Below are 15,298 nucleotides of genomic sequence, written 5' to 3' on the forward strand. Positions count from 1 at the left end.
CATCATAGCATCCAGATTGACTGTGAGTGTTATTGCTGTAGGCTGGAAAGTGCTATCGTGGCGGTAGCATCCGAAGGTGCTAGCACAGATGCAGAGTCTGGAGTGGATTCCAAAGCTGTCAGTAAAGTTAGACGGAAGGCCAGAGGATTCCTGCAGGAAATGGTTGCCAACATCTCACCTGCCTTCATCAGGTACAGTTTTCACATCATGCTCCATGAGCAAAGCTACAATTTTTTTTAAAAAGGAAAACTACAACCAATGAATCTAAATGCAAATTTACTTTTTTAAAAAGGTTTTATTTATGGAATAACTATCAATTCTATTATTATTTTAATATAATATTGTTTAAAATTTTGGGGGTAGTAAAGTTCTTTTTAATGTTTTTAAAAGAAGTCACATATGCCCACCAAGGCTGCATTTATTTTTATCAAAAATTAAGTAAAACAGTAATATTGTGAAATATTATTACAACTTAAAATAATCGTTTTATATTTTATTTTAAAATGTAATTTATTTACGTCATGGCAAAGCTGAATTTTCAAAAAAAAATGTCGGCAGCCATTACTCCAGTTGTCAGTGTCACGTGGTCGTTCAGAAATCATTTTAATATGCTGATTGGTGCTATGTTGAACAGCTGTGCTGCTTAATATTTTTGTGGAAACCATGATTTTTTTTTTTTCAGGATTCTTTTGAAAGTTCAAAAGAACAGCATTTATTTAAAATAGAAATCTTTTGTAACAATGTCAAAAATGTTACTGTCACTTTTGATCACTTAAATGTATCTTTGCTGAATCAAAGCATTCATTTAAAATACTAAATTAAAATTCTTTCAAATTACTTCAAATAGTATCGATTTTTATATTTTTAAGGGAAAACATCATTTTGGGTTTGTAATTTATTGATTAGAAATAAATCCTAGATCTTCTCTCTTTTTTGTGTCTCTTTTAGAATAACAGGATGGGTGTTGTTGAAATTGTTTAATGGATTCTTCTGGAGTATTCAGATCCATAAAGGTCAGCTGGAGATGGTAAAGAAAGCAGCATCTGAGGTCAGACATTTACATTGCCTTTTCCTGCCCAGCATGGGCATTTCTTCTTATCTGCACTACCACACATACTGTAACTACTCCCAAAACAGCCACAGATCAATCCATCAGCTGACAAACTCACTTATTACAAAAAGCTATACAGATAAACAGTTCATTAACAAACAATATCTGTCCACCACCTTTTTATGTACCGTATATTTAATGTAATAAATGGGTGGACTGGATATGTGACCCAGGACCACAAAACCAGTCATAAGGGTCAATTTTTCGAAATTGACATTTTTACATCATCTGAAAGCTGAATAAATAAGCTTTCCATTGATGTATGGTTTGTTAGGATAGGATAATATTTGGTCGAGATACAACTATTTGAAAATCTGGAATCTGAGGGTGCAAAAAAATCTAAATATTGAGAAAATCGCCTTTAAAGCTGTCCAAATGAAGTTCTTAGCAATGCATATTACTAATCAAAAATTACGTTTTAATATATTTACAGTAGGAAATTTACAAAATATCTTCATGGAACATGATCTTTACTTAATATGCTAATGATTTTTGGCATAAAATAAAAATCGATAATTTTGATCCATACAATGTATTTTTGGCTATTGCTACAAATATACCCGTACAACTTATGACTGGTTTTGTGGTCCAGGGTCACATATGTGTAGATTTATATAGATATCTTAAAGTATAACAAACATTTTACTGTGTGTCTTCTAGTACAATGTTCCCCTGGTCTTCCTTCCTGTTCACAAGTCCCACATAGACTACCTGCTCATCACCTTCATCCTGTTTTGTCACAACATCAAAGCCCCTCACATCGCAGCTGGCAACAACCTCAACATCCCTATCTTAAGGTACAATGATATGATGACCTTGTTGTTGTGTGTGTGCATGTGTTTTTTAAGATACATAGTATTTCAACAATAGACAGTCAAACTGATATGTCAATATGATATATGTGTGTATGCATTGTACTCCCTCAGCACACTAATACGGAAACTCGGAGGATTTTTCATTCGTCGTAAACTGGATGAGACTTCAGACGGAAAGAAGGATGTGTTATACAGATCACTGTTACATGCAGTAAGTCCACAGAGATATCAGATCCACTTATGTGTATAGTGGTGTTACGTCATAGGTTTTAAAGCAGATTTACAGAAAATTCCACCTTAATGTCTTAAATACCTCAGTGAAAACGTGGCAAGGAAACTACCGAAGATTTTAGCCAGTGAAGGGGAACAAACCTTCAGAGGAACCAAACTCAGCATGGGGAACCCATTCTCTTCTGCCATCCTCCTCCACTATAAATGCACATTCATTACTGTTCAAAATTTTTTGAGTCTGAATGATTATTTTTTTTTCTCTCAGGTCAGTAATACTTTTTTAGCAAGGATGCACTAAATTTCAAAAGTGTGAAGAAAAAAAAAAAACTTACTAACCCAAAACTTTTGAACGGTAACTTTTGAGATAAAAGGGCTACTGATTTAATATATCTTTCATATACAGCATTTAGTACCATTTACTGAATATAAACCTCTGGTACTCTCTCTCTATTTCAGTCCAAATTATTTAGACTCTCAGTTTGGTTACTTTGAAAAAGCAGTTGTCTGCATGTGGCTATGTGTGTGGTAGTATATTATCTTGTGAGCTACAGGAAACTGGAGCAGCTGTAATATTGTCTGCTCTAGTGCTTTAGTTAAAATGACATGGTGATTGTCATTGCAGCGACTGTAGAAAGGCTTATGATTAGAGGTGTCTGTCACAGGAAGCTGATGGATTACTCCTGCATTATTCATGCTGTTTCCTGTTGAGCACCACATTACCACAATGGGCTGCTTTAATTAGAGGGAATTTGCAAAGGAAGGGTCATGGATCTTAAGGATTGTAATATTCGTTGTGGGTTATTTTTCTGTTTTCCTCTCAATTTCAGTACACAGAAGAATTGTTGCGGCAGCAGCAGTTTCTGGAGGTGTATTTAGAGGGCACGCGCTCTCGCAGCGGGAAGCCCTCTCCAGCACATGCGGGCATGCTCTCAATCGTGGTTGACACACTCTGTGCCAACAGCATCCCCGATGTTCTGATCGTGCCTGTAGGCATCTCATATGACCGCATCATAGAAGGAAACTACAACAGCGAGCAGCTGGTATGTCTAACTGGTGATATTCAACAAAAAGCCGATATTAAGTCCACTCATAATGGTACTCAAAGTTTCTTGAATCAAAAACAGACTCTTCGACCCATACAATTTTATTTTTATTTTTTTTTCAGTTTTTATATCATAATTGTTATATGAAAATTGAAAGAAGCTTTGTGTTCTATAAAAGATTATGGAAAGGTATTTTTATTTTTGTTGCAACTTTTATATAATTAATTATGTTCTATGTTCCATAAACAATTATGGAACAGTTTTTTTTTTTTACTTTGTTGAATTTTATACATAATAATAATAATAATAGTAATAATAGTTGTTGTTATTATTACTAATGTTATTGTATTATAAATAATAAAAAAATTGGTAGAAAGTAGTGTTTTCATCTAAATGTCCCAATATAACTGATATAATCGTGATGTTTTCATATGATGCGCCTTTTAGCTTAAGACGGTTGTGTTTGTGTTCACTTTTTTTATTATTATTATTCTGCATTTTATCTTCGCTGTTCTCCTCCCTTCAGGGCAAACCTAAAAAGAATGAGAGTCTGTGGGGAATTGCCTGTGGCGTGTTCAGGATGCTCCGGAAGAATTACGGCTGTGTGCGTGTGGATTTCACGCAGCCCTTCTCCCTTAAGGTCAGAGCAGCTCATCTGATCTCAGTTTGGCTGAGTGCATAGCAGATCACTCCCCTAATGTCTGGATCTTTCTTCTCCATTTCTTTAGGAGTACCTGGACACACAGCGTAGTCGCCATCTCCAGGCCTCTCTCACGCTGGAGCAGATCCTTCTCCCCACCATCATCGCTGCACAGTACGGCATTTAGGCTGCCAGCAACCAACATAATCATATGGACTGTTGTTTATTGGTATGTAGAAAGATGTGTATGGCTAATGGGATTATGTTCAGTTATGTTTTTTCTTTGCAGACCTGATCAGGCTGTTTTTAATGGAGAAGATGAGGATCATCTGAATTCTAGAGACCTGTCAGATGAGCCCTGGAGGAGGCAGGTCATCGCTAACCTGGCCAAGCACGTTCTCTTCAGTAAGGGCACTTAAAAGGCCATGATACATGAAGAGTTTCTTAGGCAATGGGCGATTTTTCAAGCATTGAGGGTGGTGGGTTGGGTAAAATCGCTGTTTATGTGGGGTCGGCCGTTGGCAGTGCTGCTCATTTATCATTTGCCTGGAAAACTTGCTTGTATATCATGGCCTACAGAATCACTGACAAAGAAAAAAATCTGAATACATGGGCTCATTGTTCAGATCAAAAAGATACAGAAAGTCTCTTTATAACATCATAATTGCCAAAGAAAACCAAAGCCTCTCATCAAACAACTAGTGAGTGAATTTTACAAAGCCTAACAAAAACATGTCTGGATTTCATATTTTTAACAAAATAGATTTAAGAAAATCATATTTTAGGACTTTTTAGGATTGTTACAGGGTCCGTACGGTCATGATAAACCTGGAAATGGAATTTTAAAAAGGCAATTTCCAGGCCTGGAAAAGTTTAGGAAAAATTAATAAACCCAGAAAGTTTTGGAAAAGTCAAGGAAATTTATTTCACAAATCTCTGTGCAATATATTTTTTAATCGGGTCCTGAATTTCGGTGAGGTATCGTGCATATAGTTTTACTCATTTCCGCAGGTTTCGCGTTTAAAATGGGGAAATTCTGCACACATTTATGCAAAATAGCATGTAGCTTAGACGAGTAAATGAATCAACACATGACTGTCAGATTAAATCAGTTATTTGAAAACAGCATGAGTGATTCAGCTCTTTCACTTTCTCAAAATGGCTTCACATCAGCGCATCTCACCTACACCACAAGAGAGCTGCTGCGATACGAGACTTTCGCTCTGGTTTCAGGACAGTTGACAGAAATGTCACGGTGTTGCTTCATCACAAAACTGTATAATTTGCAATTGCATCATCTTTTTAAGTCTTTTTAAAGCATTCGGTAGACGCGCACTCCAGAGACGTTTTTCTGCGTGCTCATAGTCATATTCAAAACGCGCACACGTAAAGCTGCCTCGAAAACAGCTCACGAGTAATAAATTCAGTTGTTTTTCCGCTGCTTATTGCGCTTAAGTTGCCAAATACACACAAAATTATGTCAAATGCCCGTCCTGGCAAGTATCCTCATAAACACAGTTTAATTTCTGTATATTTCTGTACCTGAATACTACTTGTTAGACCTAAACAGTTTCCTAAATGAAATTCAGGTCTTGAGTTTATTTGATAATATTGGTTAAATAAATTATAATATTCAGTGATGTGATATGCTCTCTGCATGGAGTAACCTCCGGCACAGTTGTAGCTTGTACTTCTTATTAAAACAAATATAAAGCAAATAGGTAGCATTAATAGTCATTAATTTTAGTTAACAAATCCTATGATAAATTTGAACATAGATTTTTCTTTACTTGTCAAATAATGGAACGTTGGGTCATGAATATAGTCTCAAAAGTTATGGAAAAATCATGGAAATTTATTGGTAAAATGCGTACAAACCCTGTTGTGAGCATTGTGGCATTGTTTTTATGAAAATCAATATACATTTCCCCCAGAATTCTAATTATTTCCTTTTGAGTTTTTGTAATTTTCATTATTCTCAATTATTCCTGTTGTATTCTTATTACTGTAATGCAGTAATGAGAATCAATCTGTCAGGACAATTTTTTTTTTTTATTAAAATACTGTAAAATGTATAAATATTTTAAAGGTATAATTTTTTTTTATTCCATTGGCATTATTAAAATACTGTGCTTAAATATAATACAAATTTTATTTAATCATTATTTCAGTATTGGTAATGACATTTTCTTTAATCGTTTTTATGCTTAATATATTTAGAAAATGTATATTTATTATTAGTGAAATATGCTCCAGACACGTTCTATCTACAGCTGACAGTTTATATAGGTTACTGCTGGTCACAGTCCTTACCATGGTGATGTGTTGCTTTTAGCCAGTCACTTTCCTCAGTGTTTGAATGCCCTGTTGGTGCTGCTTTTTTGAGGACAGGAGGTCAGAGGATCGGCACTCTGAGGTGGAATTGCACCTTGCTTGTGAATGTTTAATATAGACACTGAACCCGTTTTTCTGCTCCAAAGTCACCCTGTTTTTCTTCATACAGCATATTTCAGATACTCTCAGATGTATTTTTAGCTGACAGACAATGTCATGAAGTTTGTAGATCATGCAGTTATGAATTTAAATAGTGTCCTTTCATTTCCCTTCATCAGAGAATTTAAGGGTGTAGTGTGCACTTTCTGTGGAAATCACATAAATGAGGACCCTTTTGCAACAGAGCCACAGTGTTTACACTTTTCTGAAAAGTCAACTCCCAAATGGCTGTTTATATTTGTCTCTACATATTAAGACTGTATTTTGACATTAAAAAATGACACACTTCACCTTGAGCATCAGAATTTTTGACATCTCTTACAGTTTGGCTCAGTTGAACCACTTTCACTTTTGATCAATCTGATCACTGCCTTCTGTGTTTCCCATAGACGCCAGCAAGTCATCAGCAATCATGTCCTCTCACATCGTGGCCTGTCTCCTCCTGTATCGGCACAGACAGGTAAGCACTGTCCTCACTTCCTATGCAGCATACACCATGTCGGCCCTTTCTTCAGTCAGTTTTATTGGTTTTTGATTGTACAGGGTGTACTGCTGTCTAAACTGGTGGAGGATTTCTTCAATATGAAGGAAGAGATCTTGTCACGGGACTTTGACCTGGGTTTTTCTGGGAATTCGGAGGATGTGGTCATGCATGCGCTTAGCCTTCTGGGAAACTGTGTGAACGTCACCAGCACCAACAGAAACACAGAGTTCATCATCGCTCCTAGCAACACTGTACCTGCACTCTTTGAGCTCAATTTCTACAGCAATGGCCTTTTCCACGTCTTCATTGCAGATGCGATTATAGGTAAAAGATCTGAGATGCCACGAGTCATAATTTTACAAAGACTGATGATACAAATAATCAGTGCTGGGTAGATTATTTACAAATTGTAGTCTGTTACAGATTACAAATTGCTTGTCGAAAATTGTACTTATTGATGTAATCTATTAGATTACACATTGTGATTACTTATACATTAATTTTGACCTAACTCTCTTCTAAAGATACGTATAGGATACTTTCGTGTTATATTGATATAAGAAAAATATTCTATATTCAAATTTTAAAAACTATATTTAAAGAATCTATGTAAAAATAGAATACATTTATTAATTTATTTATTCCATTTTTAGCAACATGAAGGACCCAAAACTGGGATTTGTGAAGGAACTGCAGGGGGTTTATGAGTGGATGGAAAGCTAATAATTAATATATCATAAAATAAAAAAAAATTAAAAAAAAAATCAATATAAAACACTTAGACACTAACTAAGAAAAATTGGTTAATGTGACCATTAACCAACATCAGGAAAAAAAATATATATATATATATATATACTGTATATATATATTTTTTTTTAATTTGAATACATAATCCAGATTGCATATAATAGCTGAGGATGTCACAACAGATGCAGCACACTGTGTGTGTGTGTATTTTTTAACTATTTAAGAATTACAAACTGTATGTGTACTGTAACTTTATGTATATGTATGTGTGCTAGCTTGCAGCGCACTGGCCCTGCTGAGAGAGCAATCTGCAACTTCAGTGAGTGAGCAGAATTCTTCATCTATGCTGCTCAGCCAAGAGAGACTGATCCGCAGAGCTGCAGGCCTCTCCCACTTTCTGTCCAATGAGGTGGCAGTAGCGGTGGTATGCCCTCACACCACTCACTCAAGCAGCGGCACCATCTAGTGGTTGACTCTAATGTTAAGCAAAACTTTTGAAATGCTGACTCGAAACTTTTGACATTTAACTTTTGAAACTTTTCAACATTAAAAATGACAATTTAGGTGAAATGCGATTAATTCAAAAATCCTTAACGTGTTAAAATAATTTAACACAATTAACGCAAAAGGCAGTCATATCATTTCAAGCCACTAAACTCCAGGAAAGTTTTCAGTCGAATGATCCAGTAAGTGAATGCATTCAAACAATCAATCAATCCAAACAGCGCTAATGTAAAAAAAAAAAAACAGGCTGATTACATCAGAGATGGCAGAGAGAATAGAGACTCACATTGAGTTTTCATTGAATTATTCATTCCAGTCATATTCTGTGATTCATTCTGAGGAGTGCGAGAGCTCATGTAGTGCTGTGTGAAATACAGATTGAACAGGATGTCAAAACATCCTACCCGCTGTCTTGATACGTAAACTATGTTTTCTCGGCTGGATAAAGCAAACCAGCTTCTTGCTAGGAAAGTTTTGATTGATGAGGATTGCAATCAAGGTACAGATGATTGCGGTGATGTACAGGTGTCGTACAGTAAGCATGCTTAATATATTGATGCTCAAACAAACCGTGTATGAGTGCTCTAGATGCATAGATCATACATTGTATTTATGCACAGACACATTTCTGTACATTCATGGTATTTCCACACACATTCAGGATAATGTTTTGATTTGACAAGTGTATGCTGCTGTGTTCAGTCGTTCTGAATGGATCCGTGTACTGTAGTATGTTTAAGCAATCAGCTCAAGGTGGTTGGTTTCGGGTTTTTGCCATCTCCATCTGGTCCTGTTCGGTATCGCAACTTGACTTGTCTACTGTACTTCAGTCTACTTCTTACATCACTTGCTTTTTTAATGTCCTTTTGGAGTCTCCAAGTGTCCTTTTTTGAAAAGACATCTACATTTATCTTTAAATAAGCTTGCAGAAAATACAGTTTTATAAGAATCACTTTTTACCTATTGACCGCAGTAGTACAAATAAAATTAATATTGGCACTATAGACTAATATAGACTAGTATATCATACTGTGTTGCTTTGTACATAACCACATTTGAATGGGGGTCGCATAAGTTTATTTGTTTTATCTGTTACATTTCTGTGGTTTTTACGGGAATAAAGACTGTTTTGTAACAGAGCCACAGTGTTTTTTGAAAATGTAACCCCGAATGGCTCTTCATATTTGCCTGTACAGGGATTACCCCTACCCATATTTTAGAACAACTTGACTAAGCTGATTTTGAACTGTTTGATCTCTTAAAGTGAAACAGAGATTTGTTATCCACTACTAGAGAGCCTTAGAATATTTTGCATTGTGACATTTTATTTTCTGATTCTTACAACTGTAATGTATTTCTGTTGCATTATACATTTTTACTTGTATTTATGTATGTACATATAAATACAAATTTATATATACTGTGTCACAGTGAAGAGAAACAGTAATAATTAAAATGTGCTTAATTGTCCTGAAAATAATGTCACTATGCAAAAATATTAAGGGTCCTAGTAGTTAACAAACAAAGAAACAACCATAAATAAATATTGGTTTATTTATATTTACTGGTTAATGTTTAAATTTAACAAAGAAATACCCAGGTGAATAATTCAACTGTATTTATGTTGTCTTTACTCTCTATAGCCTTGTCAGACTTTGTACCAGGTCTTCCATGATGCTGTCACCAGGTTAATCGAGTATGGTGTGCTCATTGTAGCCGAGGTAAGCTGTGCCAACTCTTATTTGTCCTGTTGCTTAAGCTTTTTTAATTTAAAGCTGCAATACTTATTTTAAATAAGTATTTTAAAAATTGCCATCACAGATCAAATAATGTTTGAATGATGCTGTGAGATCTGAATTCGTATTGAAAGTAATTTGCTGGAAAGTCCTCAGCGTTGAGGTGTGAAACTGTTTTGCTATTGGCCTATTCTAATGACCTGATTGGGTGTAGGTGGATTTCTGAAAATGATTTCATTATTTCAGTTTCCAATTCATTATTGTCATTCTGAATCTGAGTGAAAGTATAGATTCAGGCTACCTTTCCTTTATTGGAAAGTTTATTGTTACACTACACATCAAATAATATTTGTGCCTAATATTAATTATATTTTTTAGGTCAATCATTAATTAACAATAATCAATAGTAATTATTATAGAGAAATATTTGACTGAAAAATTAATCTTTGTTTTCTTGTGTTCAGGAGGACCAGGAGGAGTTGAGCCCTTCTGAGGAGCCTTGGCCCAAGAAGTTTCCAGGGGCTCTTGCTTGGCGAAGTGATGAAGAAGATGAAGACAGTGACTTTGGAGATGAACAGCGAGACCGTTACCTGAAGGTCTATCTATCTATCTATCTATCTATCTATAAATAGAACAAAAGTTCTATTTAGCCTAAAATGAAACAATTTTTCAAAAGCATGACAATTTCTGAAAGGGGTCTATATTCAGGTTATTAAAAAAAAATGCCTTGTAGAATGATGATCCAGCAGCCCATTAAAAAGCTGATGCAGAGTTTCCCCACTATGTCAAAACCCCCACATTAAACATCTTAAAACCACCCACCACTCCCCCACAGACACACATATATGAACTAATGTGCCTAATGTCCTTTTTTCTGTCCCTGTGCAAGTACTGAAATAAGCAGATTTTTTGTGATTCACAGGTGCTCAAAGAGAGGCGAGAGGGTGGTGTGTGCCGTCTGGAGCTGAGCAGCACTTTCTTACCTCAGGCTAACAGAAACAAACTCCTGCAGTACATTCTGGGTTTCAGTCTGCTGTGACACATTAGGACCATCAACACAGCTGCGCGGCTTTCCACACCACTCAAGGGCTTTTTACTGGCTAATCATGACTGTCAAAGGTGCTACTCTAAGGAAAGCTTTACCTGGAAGTGCCTTCACTAAACGCCTCATACTAGACTTAAGTTAGTCTTCCCTTCACTGAAAAGCCCTCCACTTATGCACTACTCAATACACAAGCAGTTCTGTCAGCTCTTTCGTTTACTAGAAGCTTCCATTCACACAATACTATGCCAGTTTTGCCAGTGAAAGCCCTTGGCTTTCAGCTAAATTGGGTGTCTTTATAGCTCTGAATGTTTATATGGTGTTAGTTTTTAACTCGGATCAGTACATGAATGTCACACTTTATGAGGTCGCCTTCAGTTTTAACAAACACACATCACTGGTATGACGGCTAGTGTATAGAAATCTTTAAAAAAAGGGCATTTGATTTTCTGTTTAACTTTCACTATTACTGTCAGAGCATGTAAAGAAATCGACGTTACCTTGCAGAGAATAGAAAGACACAGAATCTTTCGATAACACGTGAATGTCATAATCGAAATAGTGGACTCATTTTGAAAAAAATGCGTCCAAGTAGCTACTGAGAAAAATTTTGTAGTTTAGGTCATGTTTATTCACTTTGTCACATCCCATCATGGGTGCAGTTGGACATCCATGAAGGACAAACAGTAGATGCATGTAATGGTTTTAGCAGGCCTAGAGGATCATGAGGGGGAAACTTTACTGGAAACTGAGCTTGAATGCTTCTGCTTGGCTGACTATTACAAGATATGTTTGTAATATTTGTAGGAGGTTCTCTTGCTGCCAAGCACTTTGATTTCCTCCTCAGTTACTGGTATATTTTATTTTGGAGTTAAGTTCCTTGGCAGTGAGTCTTCTATGCTCAGCATGTGTGCAATATGTCTGTAGTATGTGAATTAAACTCTTATTTATGCCATAAATTTGTCTCAAAGCACAATATAACCAGAATGCTGAAAAAGGCACGTTGCCTTCATAACCACTGGAATATTGTGTTTGTTGTTGAATATATCGAGAGCCTGTGGGCAGGCAAAAGTTGAGGATACCCTGTAATGTCCCAAAACTGCAATTTACTTTACCTCATCTTCATTCCGTTTTTATTATCTGCTCTTTAGAAAGCCTTTTCTGCTGATTTATCATTTCCAACTTCATTGGTCATGTGTTTTGTATTATCCCGACTATGACCCCATGCTTGTTTTGACAAGTCCTTGAAGAAAACTCTTTTGTGCATCAGCCTCTAGATGTTGCTATGCAATGGACCTGTTTTTACTGTGCAAGAATGTAGTTGGCAGGTATGCACACTTTGTGTAGGCTACCGAGAGACTTTGATTAAAAAAGATAAAGGCTGTTCCCACGATCTTGGAAAAATCTGAAAGGATCCACTTGTTTTAAGGCTGTGAGCTCCTGGGCTTGGGAAATTATGGATTTCTTTGCATATCAAATCAGTTACGATCTGCTCTATGCTGTTTATCTATGTTGTTATTAAGTCCTTATCCAATCATCTTGAACTACAGGAAAAGTGAGGGAAATTCATTGGTCCCTGGTAGAGCCCTGGTAGAATATATAAGCTTACTTATGTCACGAGTTACCTGAGCAGCTCAAACTGCTAAATTGTATATTAGATTTGAAGTGACATTGAAAGTGTTTTAGAAACTGAATCAAAGCTGTGAAGGTTTCAGATACACAAGGCATATTTGAACAGTTTGCACAAAATAGTTGTGTGTGTCAATATGGCTGCAAATATTCAGCTTTAAATTGCAATTAAACGTCTGTTTTGAATGGAATAATAGCTTACTACTTAATAAATACTGTGCAGTATGTACTGCATACTTCCTGTAATTTGAATCAGTTGGGATTATTCCACATTTTAAAAATGATTTTATCATGTTGCATGATAAATTGGAAAATTCATTGCGTTTTTAAAACGAATCAAATGATGAATCAAGAAATATAAAAAATCACAGCTGATATTATTTACTATTCATTTGATACTTGTAACGCAAGGTCAAGCACATTGCATCGTGAGATGCAGCGCTTCACGCCGTAAACTCTCTTAATGCATCTTTACACAGCTGAATTAAGGCTGCTCAAAATTCTGTGTAAAGATGTAATGCAGAATGAAAGCCAGACTAAATGATACCTGCTCTGACCCACCTCAGTCCATAGTATAAAAGTGTACAGTTGTAATTTATGCATATTGTGCATAGAACATTCATACCATATAATGCAGCAATAGTGCTTTTTGGAATATAGCCAACATTTTGAGGGAGTCAGAATAATAGAGCAAGTGTGTGATTCCTAACTCTTCTCTACATTGTGTGAATGTGTTCAATCAGCACTGAAGATTGTATATTTGAAATTCACTTGAATATAAACAGCCATATGCATTTCTCTCTCCCAGCAGACAGCAATAAGTCCTTTTTTATTAGTTGCATGTCCATTATTGCAGTCATGTACTCTCATCCCATGTGAAGTCGATCAATAGATCCCTTTTGTGCTGTGAACAATATAGATTTGAGGCGTTGTTTTAAATCTATCTCAGAAAACAAAGATTAAGGCAGTCACATTTAATGTTCTCACATCAAATAATGTATGTTTTCCTCAACATTTTTAATTAGCCATGTATACAATTTAGTTGGAATCCCACAGTTGTCTTGTGGGATTGGGGAGTTTACTAAATTATACTCTGTTCACTGCAAATGTACAGACAGAAAGGCTTTATGTTTTGTGTGTGTGTGTGTGTGTGTGTGTGTGTGTGTGTGTCGTGGCTTTAGTTACAGATATCTGCTTATGAGGATTCAGTGGCTGCTCATCTCACGAAGATCCTGAACTCAGATCAGCACTCAGTGGTCATATCTTCATCAAAGTGAGTCCTCTCACACTATACAGTCCACACATATATATATATATATATATATATGTATATATATATATACATACATATACATTTATAATATTTTTGTCTGTTGTCTGAGTGATGTCATTTAGTGCAAGGTTTCCCAAACTGGTTTGCAAGATGATGAAAAGCTAATAATTAAATAATGAAAATGGAAAATAAAACAATAAATAAATAAAAATCAAAACATACTAAGCCACACTATTATGTCATAAAATGGCACATTCCAAAACAAGTCATTTTCTGAGCTTATTTTCAATAAAAGCTGTTTTTAAACTAACGAGAAAGTTTTGAGTTTTGAAACTTACAGGATGTTGACCTGTTACATGTCAAAATATCACGAGAAATTTGATTTCTCAGTTCATGACCCCTTTGGGAAAGTTTGGGAATCCCTGTTTTATTACATATTGAAAAAGTAAGGTCATCCTTTCTTTTTAACTCATTTTCATGCACTGTTGCAGATACTATGAAATAAATGAATGTTAACAAATAGTGGACAATTTCTTTTTAAATCTAAGCAAAATTTACTTTTTTTACTACACCAAAATTCAGACTTGACTATAACTAAATGTTGGGATCACACAATATTGTGCAATGTACTTGCAGAAGTCTTGAAAACCTGTCAGAAAATTCACATTTTATTGTTGTATATTTTTAGGCTAAAATCCTGAGATCTCTGAAAAGCCTGCATCATACTGTCTTGTTTAAAAATGAATCTGTAGTAAAGTAAAGGAAACAAACAGTGTTTCACATGCGATCTGGAGCTCTTTGCTCATTTTACCCAGTGTTTACACCTTCACTGATGCGATCTGGAGCTCTTTGCTCATTTTACCCAGTGTTTACACCAGATGCCATTACACTAATCTACCCCTACACTGACCTGTTATATGTCAAAAGATCAAGGGAAATTTGATTACTCAGTTTATTACCCCTTTAAAGAAAAAAAGTTTGGGGAACCCTGTTTTATTACATAATATTGAAAAAGTGAGGTCACACTTTCTTTATTACTGTGAAGAATTTCCATGCACTGTTGCGACTTGCGAGTTCCTAGAAATCCTCTAAAACCAACAAGGCTGTAAGACCAGCTAATATTGGAAAGCCATTTGGGCTCATTTAAGCCGTTTTTTTCCCCAGCCGGGAATATAAACATACAGAGTTTAAAATGGAGGACATTAAAGAGAGATAGACACGAACTCTGCCCACAGCGACGGCAGCAATTTAAGGAGGGTGCTGAAGAAGAGGACCTCAAAGAGAGCACATCCACACTGAAGAACCAAAGCAGAGGTCTGAGTGTTATTGTGCCCAATAACAAAGCATGACTGCTGGAGTGAGTAAAATGTTTATATACAGTGGGTACGGAAAGTATTCAGACCCCCTTCAATTTTTCACTCTGTTATATTGCAGCCATTTGCTAAAATCATTTAAGTTAATTTTTTTTCCTCATTAATGTACACACAGCACCCCACATTGACAGAAAAACACAGAATCGTTGACATTTTTGCAGATTTATTAAAAAA

The 15,298-nt window shown here is 35.7% G+C and overlaps 2 protein-coding genes across 2 annotated transcripts in view; one reads left to right on the top strand and one right to left on the bottom strand.

Annotated features, from left to right (window-relative positions):
• The window catches only part of LOC107684126 (glycerol-3-phosphate acyltransferase 1, mitochondrial-like), a 36,506-nt gene extending 25,660 nt beyond the window's left edge, over positions 1-10,846 (top strand). Inside the window, exons 6-19 of the mRNA XM_016480339.1 lie at positions 42-191; positions 949-1,048; positions 1,772-1,908; positions 2,038-2,137; positions 2,985-3,197; positions 3,727-3,840; positions 3,929-4,014; positions 4,130-4,245; positions 6,723-6,793; positions 6,877-7,141; positions 7,843-7,991; positions 9,715-9,792; positions 10,272-10,403; positions 10,730-10,846. Coding sequence (XP_016335825.1) covers positions 42-191; positions 949-1,048; positions 1,772-1,908; positions 2,038-2,137; positions 2,985-3,197; positions 3,727-3,840; positions 3,929-4,014; positions 4,130-4,245; positions 6,723-6,793; positions 6,877-7,141; positions 7,843-7,991; positions 9,715-9,792; positions 10,272-10,403; positions 10,730-10,846 — 1,828 coding nt within the window. The remainder of the gene's footprint in view (positions 1-41; positions 192-948; positions 1,049-1,771; positions 1,909-2,037; positions 2,138-2,984; positions 3,198-3,726; positions 3,841-3,928; positions 4,015-4,129; positions 4,246-6,722; positions 6,794-6,876; positions 7,142-7,842; positions 7,992-9,714; positions 9,793-10,271; positions 10,404-10,729) is intronic.
• Positions 1-15,298, bottom strand: part of LOC107684045 (beta-tectorin-like) — an 82,537-nt gene that overhangs the window by 37,777 nt on the left and 29,462 nt on the right. The gene's annotated exons all lie outside the window — the stretch shown is intronic.

Source organism: Sinocyclocheilus anshuiensis, unplaced genomic scaffold, assembly GCF_001515605.1.
Source record: "Sinocyclocheilus anshuiensis isolate Anshui unplaced genomic scaffold, SAMN03320099.WGS_v1.1 scaffold553, whole genome shotgun sequence".
Taxonomy (NCBI): domain Eukaryota; kingdom Metazoa; phylum Chordata; class Actinopteri; order Cypriniformes; family Cyprinidae; genus Sinocyclocheilus; species Sinocyclocheilus anshuiensis.